Source organism: Procambarus clarkii, chromosome 22 (genome assembly GCF_040958095.1).
Source record: "Procambarus clarkii isolate CNS0578487 chromosome 22, FALCON_Pclarkii_2.0, whole genome shotgun sequence".
Classification (NCBI taxonomy): Eukaryota; Metazoa; Arthropoda; class Malacostraca; order Decapoda; family Cambaridae; genus Procambarus; species Procambarus clarkii.
This window is the reverse complement of record NC_091171.1, coordinates 19794413-19814381: the sequence shown is the minus strand read 5'-3', so window position 1 is coordinate 19814381 and position 19969 is coordinate 19794413. Positions and strand designations below refer to the sequence as shown.

At 43.5% G+C, this 19969-nt stretch overlaps 1 protein-coding gene across 7 annotated transcripts in view; it reads right to left on the bottom strand.

Moving 5' to 3' along the window:
- LOC123757638 (bifunctional peptidase and arginyl-hydroxylase JMJD5) overlaps positions 1-19969 on the bottom strand; it is a 296441-nt gene that overhangs the window by 60794 nt on the left and 215678 nt on the right. For 3 of the 7 annotated variants that reach the window (XM_045741482.2, XM_045741501.2, XM_045741494.2), the window contains one exon: positions 12068-14686. The exons of 3 other annotated variants lie outside the window; for them this stretch is intronic. In XM_045741482.2, coding sequence (XP_045597438.1) covers positions 12520-14082 — 1563 coding nt within the window. In that variant the 5' untranslated portion in view covers positions 14083-14686 and the 3' untranslated portion in view covers positions 12068-12519. Of the gene's footprint in view, positions 1-6866; positions 7055-12067; positions 14687-19969 lie in introns of those variants that run through there. One more of the 7 variants, XM_045741509.2, reaches the window with a different exon arrangement.

Sequence of the window (19969 nt, the reverse complement as noted above, 5' to 3'; positions counted from 1 at the left end):
CATGGAGGGGAGTTGCCTAGAAAGAGACGTTGTTGTCTTGCTTATATACTGAGTTCTTTGGGGCTTACAGTCCCCAAGCGGGCATTTAAAGGCATAGACGACTTTGGTCTCCTTCAAAGAGTTCTCCTTGGTGTCTGGGGAGTTTTTCATGAGTAGATTGGCCGTTTTATTAGTTTTATAATAAATTATCAATTGTATTTTCTGATTTTTGTCTGTAGGGATGACTATCCTATCAACAATATCTTTCATGACCCTTTCCTCCGTTTTATGAGCCGTCAAAAAGAAGTTCCTGTAAAATAGTCTAATTGTGGGTACAAGTGTTGTGTTGGTTGACTCTTCAGAAGTTGCATGGCGTTTTACCTTTCTTCTTATGATGCCTTCAACGAAACCGTTGGAGAAGCCGTTGTTGACTAGGACTTGCCTTACCCTACAGAGTTCTTCATCGACTTGCTTCCATCCTGAGCTGTGGCTTAGAGCACGGTCGACATAAGCATTGACAACACTCCTCTTATACCTGTCTGGGCAGTCACTATTGGCATTGAGGCACATTCCTATGTTTGTTTCTTTGGTGTAGACTGCAGTATGGAAGCCTCCGCTCCTTTCCGTGACTGTTACATCCAGAAAGGGCAGCTTCCCATTGTTCTCCATCTCGTACATGAAACTCAACACAGAATTCTGCTCAAATGCCTCCTTCAGCTGCTGCAGACATCTGGCATCAGGTACCTGTGTAAAAATGTCGTCAACATACCTGCAGTATATGGCGGGTTTCAAGTCCATGTCAACTAAGACCCTCTGCTCGATAGTACCTATGCAGAAGTTCGCAAACAGGACACCTAGGGGAGAACCCATGGCGACCCCATCTACTTGCTTATACATGTGCCCATCTGGGGTCACGAAGGGGGCGCCTCTTTAGTGCAGGCTTGGAGTAGTTTCCTCAGTATGCTTTCTGGCATGACAAGAGGAGTGCAGCCGTGTATCGTCCCTTATCTCGAGGTTATCTTGAGATGATTTCGGGGCTTTAGTGTCCCCGCGGCCCGGTCCTCGACCAGGCCTCCACCCCCAGGAAGCCAGCTGACTAACTCCCAGGTACCTATTTACTGCTAGGTAACAGGGGCATTCAGGGTGAAAGAAACTTTTGCCCATTTGTTTCTGCCTCGTGCGGGAATCGAACCCGCGGCACAGAATTACGAATCCTGCGCGCTATCCACCAGGCTACGAGGCCCCTTATCGTGCAGGAATGCACGATACACTCTGTCTGCTATCATCCCAATTGTCTCGTTCACAGGTACGTTGGTAAATAGTGACTCCACATCCAACGAGGCTCTTATCCCCATGGCCCATGCTCCATGCAATAAGTCGACAAATTCCTTGGGAGGCTTCAAGCTAAAAGCACAGGGTACGTAAGGAGTCAGCAACCCGTTGAGTCGCTTAGCCAGTCTGTATGTGGGTGTGGGTATCTGGCCGATGATTGGCCGAAGTGGGTTTCCAGGCTTGTGGATCTTGACATTTCCATAGGCATACCCAGGTTTGTATTCCCCAACAACTTTTGGCAGGTGGAGTCTGGATTTCTTGGCGTTCACAGTTTCGATCAATCTGTTTACCTTCGTTTTCAATTCGGTTGTAGTGTAATTTGTTACCCTTAAGAATTTAGTTTGGTCAGAGAGTATGAGGTTCATTTTCGCCAGATTTTCGTCTTTTTTAAGAATGATGTATATTGGCGACTTGTCACCTCTCCTAATGACTATCTCCTTGTTCTCACGAAGGCTTTTAACTGCCACTTTGAGTTCGGGGGACAGTATGGTGCTTAGGTCCTGGTATTTAGGTTCTGTTGGCGATTATTTGTATTTGTAGTACGTGGGTGAAGCATTTACAGCGTTGTGATTCAAACTTTTGTTCAACTTTTGTTCACGACTTTTGTTCAAACTACAACCCTGTAAATGCTTCACCCACGTACTACAAATACAAATAATCGCCAACAGAACCTAAACACCTAACCTAACCAGTGCCTAAATATACAATATGCTAATATTAAATAATATTAATTTATATTTGATAAAATTACTGTTTTGAATGAACAGCATGTTTAAATTGATGAGTGCATCTTTGGGGTCGACCGCTCGATAGAATGGACTTGATGTGCAGACGAACGCTTATGAAACTTCCTTCTTATTGCCTATTTGGCGCTTACGTCGCGATTCAGAAAGCCATTTACAAGCGCCAGTCCTCTCCAGAACACTGCTTCACGCTACGACACCTCCAGAGCACTCATACCTTTACGTAAACCGTACATAAGTCAAGTTTTTCTCAATTACACAATCGAGAACTCAGAATGCAGAACCTTTCTCCGGCTGGTCCGGGTTGGATACCGTCCTGCTAGCCAACTACAATTTGTGTGTCCGTAACTCGTATTAAATATGTATTTCATGAAAAGTTAAATAAAAACTCCCATATTAAGTATTTATACATTAACTTGCCAAGTCAATATTAACATGGTGTTCATTTGAATTAAGAGATGCTAATAGTCAATGAGCTTTCTCGACATACCAATTTTTTTTTTTGCTAACAAAATTAGTTCACCTATAATTAAGGGGCCTGACATCTGAGTGGACAGCACTTCGGATTCGTAGTCCTGAGGTTCCGGGTTCGATCCCCGGTGGAGGCGGAAACAAATGGGCAGTTTATTTCACTCTGATGCCCTTGTTCACCAAATAGTAAATAGGTACCTAGAAGTTAGACAGCTGCTACGGGGTGCTTCCTGGGTGTGTGTAACAAAAAGAAGGCCTGGTCGAGGACCGGGCCGCGGGGACGCTAAGCCCCGAAATCATATCAAGATAACCTCAAGATACGGTTGCAAAGAATTTTAGTAATTAGAAGCCTACATATTGAATTATTTATGGCAAATTAAATACTGAAGGCCAATGAATTTGAATCAAAATAAATCTTACCCAATTACTTTAATATTTGCTATATTCAAATACTGTTAATACTTTCACATCGCTTACTCATATAATATGTGGAAAATATAAAATATTTAATCCTTACCTAACTTCGCCTCAGCCATTATTTAGGAATTGAAGTGCATATTTTAATGTGGTCAACACTTACATGTAACAATTCAATTTATTTCATTATCTTAACAAGTTATATCCTATGATGTTACAGTTTCATTTAAAAAGTAATGATCATGTAGTAAGAACACTCTTAGCTCCGTACTTGACACCATTAAGTAATTGGTATATTTAGTACAGTAAATGGAAATCTCAGCTTTCTATTTTTATCTCAAAAATTATCTTTGCCAAATACATGTCTGATATTTCAAGCATTGTCAGTTTCTTTAGGGCTTTCTTTAAACAAAACAAAACCTTCAGAATAAGCTATATATTACTAGGAAAGGAAGATTACTATAAATTGTCTCCTTTGTTATATAATAGATATATTAATGTCATTAGTATTGTATATAACAAAATTTTGCTATTTTCGTTGTCTTTTTTTATTCAGCATCATATTACATGAGCATCGGATTGTTTTGTGTAATGTATAATTATAATAGGCAATATTACTTCACAGTAGTTTTTCCTTGTATAATTAGGAACTTACTTAATTTTGTAAAGCATGTTAATTATAGAGGTACAACTATTTATAAATCAAGTTATATAATGATTAAATAACGTTAATTTATTATTTACAATTAAAAATTAATTATATCCTAGCTTAATTCTGAAATTCCAAAATCACACTGTATAGTGGAGGAGGTTTTCCGCTGCCCCAACATATTGTTCTCTGCACTAAACATCAAATCAGTCACCACATATTCGCGCTTTCTGGCCCTTGAGTGTCAGTGATTGCTCTTATGGCATCCATACTGTCCTGAAAACCTGCCTAGGCTTCCCTAACCTTTCAGCTGTATCAAATTTTGATCAGAATTGTAAATACATTACTAAACACTGCCTTTATTTCATCTGATCCTTCTTTTACCGTATTAAAACCCCTAAATATTCCTTTATTGCCACTGCTCTACCTGTTGTATGCGTTCAAATACCTCCAAGTTTTTCACAGATTAAGGAGCAAATCAAGAAGAAAATACTCCCAACTATCAAAAGTCGCCACAGAGCCAAAGTAGCGGAAGGAAGATCCACTGTGATATGGTACGAACAAGCCACTGGGTACTACTTCAAGCCTGACAAAAAGATATCCAGAGACATTGCAGTAGCCATACACAGACTCAGACTTGATTACAAGTGCTGCTGGGAGGTAATAAACCCAATAGTTAAAAGAGTGTTATATCTGTGGAACAGGAGCAGAGGTGCCACTACTGCACAACTTACTGGAATGTGAAGTTACTGAAGCCCTGCGCATCAAACTAAACATTAATCCAACGACAGCAGCTGCATTAGATGCACAATCCACAGCCACTACAATGATTAGAAAAGCTGTTAAAGAATGCGATTCACTAGTGAATATTCTGCACCTACATCCGCAACCAAGATAATGTTATTAAAGCACAACTAAAACAGAAGCGAACAAGAAATAGGGAAAAAGGAGGAAACCCCACCTCCATTTAAAACTTTGACCCAAATATCAGAGTAACAAGGTTATTGCGAATAACTGCGAAGTCAATTACGGGCTCACCATAGCCCGTGCTACATGGACATTTTGTTCTGAGTAGCTAAATCTAAAACAACAACAACAACAACATCCTTCATTACATCACAAACACTTCCATCTAGATTTGTTTGGGATTGAACTTAAGGTCTATCATGATGGTTATTAAAGCCGTGGCTCACTATCCAACTAACGAAACTTTATTTCTGTATATACTGCAAGATTAAAGTAAAGTTAAATTAAATATACACCCATAAATAGGGCGCACATTAATATGAATATCTCATAGGCTGACATGTTTACTGACGTCCAGATATTGAATACAATTAATATCGAACTATATACTGAACTTTCATTTTTAAATAACGTGACTAAATCTTAATAATACAGACAGTAATGTTGAAACTTTCATACAGAAGAGCTTTAAGAGTTCGATTAGTGACGCATCATCAACTTTAATATAGCGGTTATTAATTGTTATATTAGGTCAGATAAAAGGCGATGACGTTATTTTCAGCAGTGATAAATATTTTCTTCAATATCTTATCAGCAAATCACGAGGGTTTCAGTCGATAGCGACGGTGAGGTCCTGGTACACCGTACTGTCACCACACTCTTACTGGTGCACCGTAGTGTGTCACCACACTCTTACTGGTGCACAGTACTGTCACCACACTCTTACTGGTGCACAGTACTGTGTCACCACACTCTTACTGGTGCACTGTACTGTGTCACCACACTCTTACTGGTGCACTGTACTGTGTCACCACACTCTTACTGGTGCACAGTACTGTGTCACCGCACTCTTACTGGTGCACTGTACTGTGTCACCACACTCTTACTGGTGCACTGTACTGTGTCACCACACTCTTACTGGTGCACAGTACTGTGTCACCACACTCTTACTGGTACACCGTACTGTGTCACCACACTCTTACTGGTGCGCTGTACTGTGTCACCACACTCTTACTGGTGCACTGTACTATGTCACCACACTCTTACTGGTGCACAGTACTGTGTCACCACACTCTTACTGGTGCACTGTACTGTGTCACCACACTCTTACTGGTGCATTGTACTGTGTCACCACACTCTTACTGGTGCACTGTACTATGTCACCACACTCTTACTGGTGCACAGTACTGTGTCACCACACTCTTACTGGTGCACTGTATCTTACTGGTGCACAGTACTGTGTCACCACACTCTTACTGGTGCACTGTACTATGTCACCACACTCTTACTGGTGCACTGTACTGTGTCACCACACTCTTACTGGTGCACTGTACTATGTCACCACACTCTTACTGGTGCACAGTACTGTGTCACCACACTCTTACTGGTGCACAGTACTGTGTCACCACACTCTTACTGGTGCACTGTACTGTGTCACCACACTCTTACTGGTGCACAGTACTGTGTCACCACACTCTTACTGGTGCACCGTACTGTCACCACACTCTTACTGGTGCACTGTACTGTGTCACCACACTCTTACTGGTGCACCGTACTGTCACCACACTCTTACTGGTGCACAGTACTGTGTCACCACACTCTTACTGGTACACCGTACTGTGTCACCACACTCTTACTGGTGCACAGTACTGTGTCACCACACTCTTACTGGTGCACTGTACTGTGTCACCACACTCTTACTGGTGCACTGTACTGTGTCACCACACTCTTACTGGTGCACCACCACACAACTGGCTACCCTGGACACTCATCTCATTCACTAATACACACAACTGGCCACGCCACCACCTTCACGGGTCCTAAACAATGGGCATATGTATAGTAACACATACATACGAGACTGCACATATAGCTTTTGAAATTACATTTGTTGTTGCCAAAATATGATGAAGTTCATGTTATATGACACGTGTAGTGAATCAACAGATGGCGCCTCACGGAGCAGGCACCTCTGGCGTCATATGTCTGGTGCGCATGCGTCCTAATCTCTCCTCAGGGAGCGTCATGTATTTATGGCTGTGTTACGACGGCTCTTAAGACCTCTGGCAGAAGACTCCTACGCATGATTCACCAAGGTGCTCTTGCGGAGTTACTTGGGGTTTGGTTCTGGTTCACCTGTTTCTCACACAGAGGTCACTACTACTTTTCGTTTGACTAATCAAAGTTAAGGTAACAGTGTTCATCTGATCGTTTAGCCAACCACATTGCCGGTTTAGCTGGACAACTGACCAATCATGTATGTTTTATATCAGCAAATGTGTGTCAACAAAATGAGTTCACATACTCACTGAGAGGTACACGGAGATGGGTGGCAATCACCGGGCTGGTGGGACGCTCCTGAGGTCCCTCCGCTCCTGGCTAGTGTTTGCTGGTTTGCGCAGGTGGTAGTTTGGTGGTAGTTTGCCACTGACAGGGTGAGTTTGGATTTGCCATGGGGAAATCTCGGCCTCCAGTGAAAAGGACATTGTCAGCTGATCTGAAAATTACAATGCCGGTGGCCCTTGTAATGGGGCCGCCCTGGGGGTAGTTGGTTGGTGTCGCCCTGGTGGACGTGCTCCCCGCGCAGCTGTCGGCCTTAGTGGGCGTCCAGCTGCTTCAGGGCAACCGTGCTGTGGTAAAGTTCCACCATCAGGCTGCCTTTCAGGCGTTTCTCGGGCGGTGTGAGGGGACGTGTTTACCCTCTCCCTGATACCGGCGGTTCTGTTAAAGTGGTGAATCTTATTGTCGCCTTGACGTATGTGGCGATGCAGGGTGCTCTTTTCGCATTTCAGGACGATCTTTTAACCACCAAGGGAGCCGGTGGCTGAGTGGACAGAACATTGAACGCATAATCCTGTGGTCCCGGGTTCGATCCCGGGCGCCGGCGAGAAACAATGGGCAGAGTTTCATTCACCGTAATACCCCTGTTACCTAGTAAATAGGTACCTGGAAGTCGGATGTCATGGGCTGCGTCATGGGTGAGATGAGCACTGCGAGAGTCGACTGTCAACACTAAATGATTTTGGGCACAGAAAAACTATGTCATAAATCAAATAAAATCTAGCACATCCTCCTGTTTTGGTAGTACTTAGTGATTTTGACCATAGTATACATATAATAAGAATAATAATACATATAATAAGAATAAACTACAAATTAATGGTGTAACACTTGAATGGGTTGACCACTATCGGTACCTTGGCGTCACTGTCGGCTCTAACAAGGGGAAGAAAGAGGAGCTCAACCAACTCATAGGAACATGCAAAAGTCGACTCAGGGCACTGAAAGCTATGACCTGGAATGGACATGGAACCTCTATTGCCGTGCTTAAAATGATGTACACAGCCTATGTGCGCTCCGTCATAGACTATGCCGCACCAGTTCTGTGCACCTACTCCCAAAGCGATATGAAAAGGATCGAAAGCATTCAGAATGAAGCCATGATAATCATTCTTGGAGTTCCAAGAACTGCCAAAACGTCCAATCTACGAGAAGAGTTGTCCCTCCCTAGTGTTAAAAGCAGAATTAAGGAGCTGAATGCTAACCTTGCAATTAGGATAGTCAGAGATCCCCATTACAATGATATTGCTATGAAAAAACTGAGTTCTGTGCTACTTTCAGCGGGAAACAGGAGAAGCAAAAAATGGCATCACAGATCAGTCTGCTACCTCGAAGAACTTCACCTGCTTGAGCAAGCCCATGAGCTCATGCCTGTAGAGAGGTTACCTCCCTGGGAGGATGACTCATGCAGGATTATCATTAATGAAATGGCAATGAAAAAATCCAACATGATACCACAAGAAATGAGGCACAAGTATCTCGAGGAAATTTATAAAGAAGCCGGAGATGAACTAGATCAAATCTACACTGACGGGTCATCTAATCCTGTCAATGGCAGGGCTGGTGCAGCATATACGGTAATCAAGGATAATACTTTCCAACGCAGAAATGAAGAAAAAGCGCGTATTGAGAACTATGCCTCTTCAGCGCAAGCAAAGCTAACTGCCATTGTTATGGCGTTAAGGTTTCTTGAACGGAACACTAATGGTGCAGTGATTTGCACCGATTCAAAAGCAGCACTTCAAAGCCTTAGTAAAAATCGGGCAGAAAATCTTGCAATAGTCGCTGAAATTAAGAGAGCTGTGAGAGTACTTACCAATCAGGGAAGAGTCGTCAAGTTTCTGTGGATCCCTCCCATGTTGGAATATGTGGGAATGATCGAGCAGATGTGCTGGCTGCTGAAGGCGCTGAAGGAGACCATATTGAATACTTTATACCCAAGACTCTACTACAAATTAGAGGTATTGTCAGGCAACATCACCGTGACAAGGTAACTGAGGAAAGGAGGATAGAAGCACAAACCAGTGAATCTGTACGATGGTACAACATGGTTGCAGCTGGTAATCCCAATCATTATGGACGAAGAGGAGGTGGACGCGGGAGAGAGTCAGTAATAGCGAGAATCCGTCTGGGATACAAATATCCATGGAGATTCGGAGTGGAAACAACTGTTGATCAGCGAAGCTGCAGAATCTGTGATGAGAGTGACGGACACCGCCTTGACCACTATCTACGTGAATGTGAACACCTGAGAGACATTAGAAGTATGTGAAGAATAATAAACCCCACATTGTTTGAATTAGGAAAACACTATTTGTCAAATATTGATACTGTTCTTAAAAGATTTCCCCATTTTGCACCCGCAAGATAACGTGAGATTTTAAGGGTTGACAGCTGTTAATCTTCTTGTTTGAGGAGCTGTTCACTTGAGACAGTTAAGCAAGTCCCAGCTGTGTCTGGGTACAAGTGACAGGATGAACAACCCAGCGGGTTTTCTTCCTATTGGGGAGTGTTGTACATGCTGCTATGGCGGTGTGTCCACTCACAAGATGAGTGGCACTGCCCAATAAACTCGCCCCTCAGGGCAAAATTAAAAAAAAAAAATAGTATACATATATACTAACGTACAATGAAATTAGTAAGTAGAAATCGGTACTATTAAGTTGGACAAACTGGAAAACTATTTTTGTCATGTGTTGCCTTGACAAACTAAACTAACCTTCCCAGGCCTAATACACTATAGCTAAGGCCTAATGTGTGTGTGCTAAGGCCTAAGGTACATATGTGTGTGTGCTATACTAGGCCGAGGAATATTTAAGTTCGTTTTTAGCTTAATTTTTTTTAAGAATGCCTTACTAGTCAGTATACTACTATCTAAAAGCTAAGTACCTACAAATTCGTGACTATTGACGATCGTCACAATAGGTACTATCTAAACAGGAGGATGGGTTGTTAAATCACATACAACTACAGTTAAAATACTAGTCTCTGGGGTAAGGTGGAACATAAAAGTACTATTAGGAGAAAGAATTCGAAGCAAATGCCATTAGCAAATTTCGACCCATAAGCAAAAAGATCCTTCGCTGTACATATTAATGATTTGCAAAATTGTAAAAGCGGGACTCGCCGTGGGAGTAAAGTGAGCACACGATGAGAGGGAAGAAGAAGCAGCGATATCTGGCTTATACTTTTGGCTGGAAGAAGGAGAGCAAAGTGTAGAGAGGAAGTAATTACAAAGTATTGTAGTTTGTGATCTCTGCCACAGTCTTGGCCAGAGACGATGTCGTGGAGGCAGGGATGAGGAAGGTAATTAGCTATGACCGCGAGGGAACAAGGGGCAAAAAGCAGAGGGAAGGATGAGAGTGATAAGATGTGGCCCGAAGGAGCCCGTATTGGCAATGGAAGCGCTGAGAAACATTGCCGATGGGTCGAGGTCAGAAAGGGACAAGGATATGGAGAGGAGTGTCTTGAAGGACAATCTTGGCTGCAGATTGTGGAGAGGGAGGAGAATGAGGTGTATCAGTCGAGGCTACAGTGGTGTCCACATGGAAACGATCTCGGGAACCCGGGAACTGTCGAAGGGTCCTGATCACCAGCGTAAGCATTTCCGACGTTCTGGAAGAGGTCCTGGCTCCATAATCGACTCCTAACCTCGGACAAGTATGTTTCTTAAAGTGCAGAATGGACAGGTCTATTATATAACAAGCACAGGACTGCAAGAATGCATGGTGGCCACTTAGGGTCGGGTCGTGCAAGTAAACATAACATGGCAGGTTTTGCCACAAAGCGGGTTAACAGGGCACTACTACAAACACAAGTCCCAAGGTCAAGCTTCCAACAAGATTGCACAGAAAAGGAAAGGGAACATGTTAAAAGTAAATAGGATAAGAAAAACCCTATTTACTGAAGACAATCAAGGTAAAGAGTGTTTGATTGGAAAATAAAGTACCCTTGGCACTCAAAAATAGTTTTAATATCGTCATGACAATCTCTAAGATCTCTGCTGCCAATAGCAAGATGGAACTTGGTGTTCTAAGTTCCATCTTGCTATTTGTTGGTGACCAAAAAAATCATTTGTTGGTGACATTTTCAGGAACCTCACTGACATAAAGTATGTTATCAGATCAATCAGCTTCTTAAGGCTGGACATAAACAATGCACGGGCCAACTGACTGAAGCAACTGACTGAGTATACAGTTGGAGATCAACAATCGCATGCTCGTCAGTATATTTAAGATCAAGATATTTTATCTTTATAGGTGAATCAAACACTTTAAACATAAGAACATGCAAGGCACGAGTGAGGCCGAGGGCGAGTACAACACTGCAACACCCCGGGAGTAGTAAGGGAATATACAGTATTGTCGTGACTACCGGGGAACTTGCATCAAACGAGAAAATGACTACTCTGGATAACTAGTAGAAGCCACTGTCACAGAGGCGGCAGGAGGAAGGAGGAGAGGGTAGCAGATCAAGAGGGAGATCAGGGTACTGGTGCTAAGTCACGACCTAATACAGTAAAAGCTGTAGCCAGCATGGGGCATCTATCCCCCTCCACCATCTGTCCCCTTGGATAATGGAACAGCAAATCTAAAATGGTCCCAACTTTTAGGTCGGGTCACCTGATACTCAAGTCTAAAGGAGTAAGAAAGGATGGTTGAAGAAATACAAGACATACAATAGGGTATGTCTTGTATTAGACTTCACTTCCCTCGGCCACAAACACCACAGGGCCCAACAAGGGTAGGTATAAGCATCTGGGTGACACAAAAGGCAATACAATATATGAAGCTAACCAATAGTGTCTGACAGGCAACTAAGCTATCAATAGGTATACCAACCCTTTAATTGAAGTTTATCGAACTTGGGCTAAGCCTGCTAACCAGACTACTCCATTGATTCAGTCGGGAGACAATGAACCTCTTGTATTATCCCCTTCCATCCACCATACAAATATGCCTTCCAGAAAGGATACGTTCACTTTCAATCGCTTCTCCTTATGGTTTACACTCGTCCAGCTCCTGGCTGGAGGAGCCATTTATAATTAAAGCAAACACTTAACACTTTATAATGGGATTTTAGAAAATTGTATAAAACTTCCACACGTTGAGTGTCCTGGTCTTTACAAACTAGTTAACTTCCAAAGGATTATCTCAATAAAATACTGTAATTTGAAAGCTTCACATGTGTATTTCTGCAAGAAAAGGATATAATATCGATTTTTATTATTATTATTATGACACTCAAAAGTGCTATTGTCAGGCACAAGATAAAATAGTTTATGCGAGTATGTTGGAAGGCAGTAATATCATACTAATTAAAAAATATTGATAATTTACACAATTTTTTGAAACTTAAAATCATATTTGTTAGTGTAACAAAACTGATGTACACAGAACTTAGTAACCAGACGACACAATATCTAAATGTACAGCATTTACGTTGTCAAGTTTTGTGGCAACTCTAGGGTGTGGCAACTCTAGGGTGTGGCAACTCTAGGGTGTGGCAACTCTAGGGTGTGGCAACTCTAGGGTGTGGGTTTCTAAAGATGATATTTTTTAGTTTTTGTTTAATATCATGATTAAAAAAATAATTATTATTTAGTATTTGTTTCTATCATCTTTAAACATCAAACCACTTGTTATCTTGGTCACAACTTGTTATCTGGTCTGAGTCAGAGAAGACCACCAGATCCCCCCAGTAGTCAAACAATTTTAGTGATGGCTTCTCAGCTGCTATACAATGCAAGATTGTGTCGTCTATATTGTTGCACTGCTCAAGATCTAATATAAGTAAATCAGGAAGAATGGTAGTAATGTTAATGAAGGCTGTGCCAACCAGCTGCACCACCCCCACCAAGTCGAGGACTCGAAGTCGTGGGCAGCCAGTCACCAGAGCCGTGATGCCTGTGTCCGTCACGTCCCAGCACCAGTGCAGCACCAGGTGTTGCAGGTTAGGACTGCTCGATGCCAGAGCACTCAGGACAGAGTCATCCATGTGGCAACACTCGCCAAGGTTCACATAAGTTAACTGTCGCAAACCCTCACTCTGAAACAGAGCTCTCAGGCCACTAGGAGTCAACTGGGTGCCCTTGCGAAGTTTGAGCCATGTCAGCTGCTTCAGTCCATATATCCCAGTCAGACCAACATCAGTCATGTTGTCACAAAATGAGACTCCGAGCTTGTGCAGCTGCATGCACTCTCCTAGAGACCTATACGAGGCATCCGTTAAATGTTCACCATCTAGTAACAAACTCTTTAGCGAGTGACTGAGCCTAGTTGTTAGAACCAGCACCGATGAGTCAGTTATACCTGTAATACCATCAATGTCAAGGTATTCTAGTTGGTTACACTGTCTAGCAATAGTTATTAATCCTGAATTTTCCAAAAACTTACAGTGTGATAAATTCAGATATTGCAACTGGCGGAAGCAAGCGATTTGGTTATAACATTCAGCACTGCAGATTTCAGAACCTTCCACATTTAAATACCGCACATTGGGGCATTTCTCCGTTAAAGCTTTAAAAACGGTCTCCGTTAAACCATCACCAAATTTAACTATTATCCTCCTGAGCTTGGTGCACAGAGCAGCAGCCTGCAGCAACAGGTCTCCATCATCCTCACTTCTCTCCAGCTCCAGAGAGCGCAACAAGGGCGACGCCCTCAGTAACCGCACCATCTGTTCCTTCTCTAGTCTGTGTTTGGAGGTAAACACGAGGTGTGTCCAGAGTGTGGGGTCCCTGGCCAGGGCTCGCCATGAGGTACACACGGGGGCCACACTCACACACAACTCACGCACACTGAGGAAAGAAAAAATGTACAACAAGACTTCATTGGGCAGGCAACTGATGTAACAGTGACCCCGGGCACTGTTGGCGGTGACGTGTGGAGCCCTCGAACACTCTTGGTACCCAGCACTGTCATCGTGGGCACTTATACTGGTCTCACAAGACTGTAAGTGTGAACCGCCCCACTTACCTCTGAAGACACTTAAGCAAGATTGTTCAGTACTCTGACTTTCATAACTACTGCTAAGTGTTTCTAGATCTTCTATTATTAGATTAGAAAGTTGTGGTTTTTGCACTTCTAAGCTGTCTGTTTCCAGCACTTGTTGAAGACATAATGAATCAGACAGTTGAGAGTCATCATCGTCCACATCACTATCACTGTTAAGAGCAGCAGCCATCTCCGGCGAAGTTATCTTGTCCAATATGCAACGCTTAAATTACCTGATGATGGAAGTTGTAGTGTTGCTGCAGTGATGAGCACGGCTCTCATACGGTGAGTGGCAGTGATGGGCACGGCTCTCATACGGTGAGTGGTAGTGATGAGCACGGCTCTCATACGGTGAGTGGCAGTGATGGGCACGGCTCTCATACGGTGAGTGGTAGTGATGAGCACGGCTCTCATACGGTGAGTGGCAGTGATGGGCACGGCTCTCATACGGTGAGTGGCAGTGATGAGCACGGCTCTCATACGGTGAGTGGTAGTGATGGGCACGGCTCTCATACGGTGAGTGGCAGTGACGGACACAGCTTCACGTGGTGATGGCCGCCGGGCACCACATTATGTGGCGAGGAGGAATAGATGGGTAGAGCTTCACGTGAGATGGACGCAGCTTCACGTGGTGATGGGCAGAGCTTCACGTGCTGATATACACAGCATCACGAGCTGATGGACACAGCTTCACGTGGAGACGAGCGAGGATGTGCAGGTCAGCACAGACGGCGGGTGGAGCAAGTCGCAGCACCGCTTCTCATACCACACAAATTCCTTCCATGTCTCACTCTCTTAAAAGAAAGAAATATAAATCCACTGGTATTTTATTTAATAACTCAAACATAAGTGCATAAAATTGTAATTTATTACGTAATATAATTCTAACCTGTAGGGTTCCATGACACCTCCCCATGCTTGACACAAGTGTAAACCCGGGATGGGCAAAGCCAGATTCTCCTAAATAGTATTCACACACACACACACACACGCACACACGCACACACACACACACACACACACACACACACACACACACACACACACACACACACACAGATTCTCAAAGGAATTGATAGGGTAGATAAAAACAGGCAATTTAATACTAAGAGCTTCCAGCTTTCCGGTAGGTCTCCTGTTTCCAGCGACCTCTTTTACACCATAGAGAGTGGCACACTTAGTGAGTCTGTACCTTCTTTTACTATCCATGGTGAGATTCTGTCAGGCTCAAGAGCCTTTGTCACATTCAGCTCCAACAGATTCCTTTTGACCTCATCACTGGTGAGGTCAAATTCCTCCAAGGTTGCTTGATTTGCCTCCTCGTGTGTGTGTTCTCACCTACTTGTACTCACCTAGTTGTGCTTGCGGGGGTTGAGCTGTGGCTCTTCGGTCCCGCCTCTCAACTGTCAATCAACTGATGTACAGGTTCTTGAGCCTATTGGGCTCTATCATATCTACATTTGAAACTGTGCATGGAGTCTGCCTCTACCACATCACTTCCTAATTCATTCCATTTGTCAACCACTCTGACACTAAAAAAGTTCTTTCTAATATCTCTGTGGCTCATTTGGGAATTCAATTTTCACCTGTGTCCCGTAGTGCATATGCTCTTTGCATTAAATAGCCTGTCTTTATCTACCATATCAATTCCTTTGAGAATCTTTGTGTGTATTCCCCTAGTTGTATTCACCTAGTTGTGTTTGTGGGGTTGAACTTTACTCTTTCGGCCCGCCTCTCAACTGTCAATCAACTGTTTACTAACTACCTTTTTTTTCCCACTCCACACACACACACACACACACACACACACACACACACACACCAGGAAGCTGCCCGTGACAGCTGACTAACTCCCAGGTACCTATTTTTACTGCTAGGTAACAGGGGCATTCAGAGTGAAAGAAACTTTGCCCATTTGTTTCTGCCTGGTGTGGGAATCGAACCCGCACCTCAGAATTACAAGTCCTGCGCGCTATCCACCAGGCTACCAGGCCCCTGTGTGTGTGTGTGTGTACTCACCTAGTTGTACTCACCTAGTTGTGTTTGCGGGGGTTGAGCTCTGGCTCTTTGGTCCCGCCTCTCAACTGTCAATCAACAGGTGTACAGATTCCTGAGCCTATTGGACTCTATCATATCTACACTTGAAACTGTGTATGGAGTCAGCCTTCACCACATCACTTCCTAATGCATTCCATTTGTCAATCACTCTGACACTAAAAAAGTTCTTTCTAATATCTCTGTGCTCATTTGGGCACTCAGTTTCCACCTGTGTCCCCTTGTGCGTGTTCCCCTTGTGTTAAATAGACTGTCTTTATCTACCCTATCAAGTCCCTTCAGAATCTTGAATGTGGTGATCATGTCCCCCCTAACTCTTCTGTCTTCCAGCGAAGTGAGGTTTAATTCCCGTAGTCTCTCCTCGTAGCTCATACCTCTCAGCTCGGGTACTAGTCTGGTGGCAAACCTTTGAACCTTTTCCAGTTTAGTCTTATCCTTGACTAGATATGGACTCCATGCTGGGGCTGCATACTCCAGGATTGGCCTGGCATATGTGGTATACAAAGTTCTGAATGATTCTTTACACAAGTTTCTGAATGCCGTTCGTATGTTGGCCAGCCTGGCATATGCCGCTGGCATATGCTGTGTGCATGTGTGTGTGTGCATGTGTGTGTGTGCATGTGTGTGTGTGTGTGTGTGTGTGTGTGTGTGTGTGTGTGTGTGTGTGTGTGTGTGTGTGTGTGTGTGTGTGTAAAATAAAGAGGTTCATTGAATGACAGTTGAGAGGCAGGCCGAAAGAGCCAGAGTTCAACCCCCGCAAGCACAACTAGGTGAATACACACACCCCACACACACACACTCGGAAGTATCATCTAGTGTGAACAGAGCAGCAGAAGAGATGAAAATCATTGAATCATTGAGAAAATAGTAGGTTTAGGAGAAGGCCTCAATACAATGGAAAATGTTTATGATTTTAGGATAGGAAAATATGAGAAAGACAAAAATCGCCTCTTAAAGGGGGACATTTAATAGGGGTAAACAAATGGTGGAAGTGCTTAGAATTTCAGGAAATTGCAGAGTGACGAGGAAGGCAAACTTTGGTCAATAAGACAAGACCTCTCAAAGGAAGACAGAAAACTTGAAAAGAAACTTCGATGAAGCGAAATGTTTAAAAGTGGGAATAGAAATGAAGGAGAAAGATTTTTTCTACAAAGTGTTAGGGACAGGAAAGCTAGTGAAATGGTACATAAAAACAAAGCAACAAAATCTTTAAAGCAAGGGGGGGGGGGGAAGTAAATGACAAAGGGAAAGGGAACAGGTTCCTGAAAATTGTATATATCAACACAGATGGAGTGAGATAAAAAATACTGGAGCTAAAAGATATAATTCAGCTTAAGGTCCCAGATATTTTCGCACTAACATAGACAAAACTTGAAGAAAATATTTTAAATGAGGTCATATTCCCAAGGGGCTACTCAGTTTGGAGACGTGACAGGTAAACTAGGAAGGTACGTGGCTGTGCTGGTGAAAGAACACATGAAGGTAATATAGTTAATAATCGACAACCCTCGAGAAGTTGACATAATGGCACTGCAGTTCTGGAATGAGGATGATAAACTGATAATCGTAAATCCCTACAGCCCACCAGCAAGCAACACAAGGACAAAGGAGGAACTAGATGACAAACACGAGGGCCTCATAATGGTCATGAGAGAGATTATAGTAACAGTAGATACAGATAAATCACGATTATTAGTACAGAGGGACTTCAACTTGAAAGCACTAGACTGGGAAGCCTACGAAGCAAGATCAGAGTACTTTTGGACAGGCAGATTTGTAAACTTCATTCTGCAGACATTCATGTATCAACACGTCAAGCAGGCCACAAGAATGAGGGAAGGGGACGTTCCATCAATACTGGATCTAATATTCACCAGAAAGGAGAGATATTTGACACCCAGTACCTCCTTCCCTTCGTTGGGAAAGAGTGATCATGTCCTGTTGGAAATGAAATATGCTCTGCGATATAATCTAGAAGAGTATGGGGACATTGAAACAGGCAATAAACTCGATTTCAAGTGAGGACACTATGGGAAACTTAAATTTTTTTAAGGCGTTTAATTGGACAGACCTGTCGCTAGGCAACGAAGTAAATGAGTTATTCTAAATTTTACAAAATATACGATAAAAGAACACAAATATTCATACCAAAAGAGAGAGATGCAGGACCAGGAAACAGGATTGGTTCAACACAAATTGCGAGAGGGATAGAAAGGATATGACAAGAAAATGGGTTCAATATCGGAAGAGCCTTAACCCCAAACATACCAACAATACAAGCAGGCAAGAAACAATTATACAGCGTTGAGGAGAGAGGCAGAAAGGAACATTGAGAAAGGTATAGTGGACAAATGTAAAACAGACCCAGGCCTTTTCTATAAATTTATTAAAAGCAAGCTACATGCAAAGAATAAAATCGAGAGATTTAGAATGGGGAACCAGGACTACTGAAACTGAAAAAGAAATGTGTGAAATGCTAAATGAACAATTCTAAAGTGTATTTGTACAAAATGAAAGAGGTTCTAAGGTTCCTCAAAATGAGAGAGAGAGAGAGAGAGAGAGAGAGAGAGAGAGAGAGAGAGAGAGAGAGAGAGAGAGAGAGAGAGAGAGAGAGAGAGAGAGAGGGAGGGAGAGAGAGAGAGAGAGAGGGAGGGAGAGAGAGGGGGGGAGAAGGAGAGAGAGAGGGGGAGAAGGAGAGAGAGAGGGGGGGAAAGGAGAGAGGGGGAGAAGGAGAGAGAGGGGGAGAAGGAGAGAGAGAGAGGGGGGAGAAGGAGAGAGAGGGGGGAGAAGGAGAGAGGGGAGAAGGAGAGAGAGGGGGGAGAAGGAGAGAGAGAGAGAGAGAGAGAGAGAGAGAGAGAGAGAGAGAGAGAGAGAGAGAGAGAGAGAGAGAGAGAGAGGGGGGGAGAAGGAGAGAGAGAGGGGGAGAAGGAGAGAGAGAGGGGGGGAAAGGAGAGAGGGGGAGAAGGAGAGAGAGGGGGAGAAGGAGAGAGAGAGAGGGGGGAGAAGGAGAGAGAGGGGGGAGAAGGAGAGAGAGAGGGGGGAGAAGGAGAGAGAGAGAGAGAGAGAGAGAGAGAGAGAGAGAGAGAGAGAGAGAGAGAGAGAGAGAGAGAGAGAGAGAGAGAGAGAGAGAGAGAGAGAGAGGAGGAGGAGGAGAGGGGAGTCGACTGCACCTACTAGAACCTTACAAAGGCCTTTGACAGAGTCCCCCACGAGAGGCTCTTCTGGAAACTAGAACACAAAGGATTACTGACTTATATCAACATTTTTCTAACTGACAGACAAGTAAGAGCCGTGATAAGAGGCAATGCGTCAGAGTGAAGAAATGTCACTAGTGCAGCACCACAAGGTTCACTCCCTTAACAAGTTCATAGTCTATATAAACTTAAATTTTTTTAAGGCGTTTAATTGGACAGACCTGTCGCTAGGCAACGAAGTAAATGAGTTATTCTAAATTTTACAAAATATACGATAAAAGAACACAAATATTCATACCAAAAGAGAGAGATGCAGGACCAGGAAACAGGATTGGTTCAACACAAATTGCGAGAGGGATAGAAAGGATATGACAAGAAAATGGGTTCAATATCGGAAGAGCCTTAACCCCAAACATACCAACAATACAAGCAGGCAAGAAACAATTATACAGCGTTGAGGAGAGAGGCAGAAAGGAACATTGAGAAAGGTATAGTGGACAAATGTAAAACAGACCCAGGCCTTTTCTATAAATTTATTAAAAGCAAGCTACATGCAAAGAATAAAATCGAGAGATTTAGAATGGGGAACCAGGACTACTGAAACTGAAAAAGAAATGTGTGAAATGCTAAATGAACAATTCTAAAGTGTACACACAGAGAGAGAGAGAGAGAGAGGGAGGGAGGGAGAGAGAGAGAGAGAGGGAGGGAGAGAGAGGGGGGGAGAAGGAGAGAGAGAGGGGGAGAAGGAGAGAGAGAGGGGGGGAAAGGAGAGAGGGGGAGAAGGAGAGAGAGGGGGAGAAGGAGAGAGAGAGAGGGGGGAGAAGGAGA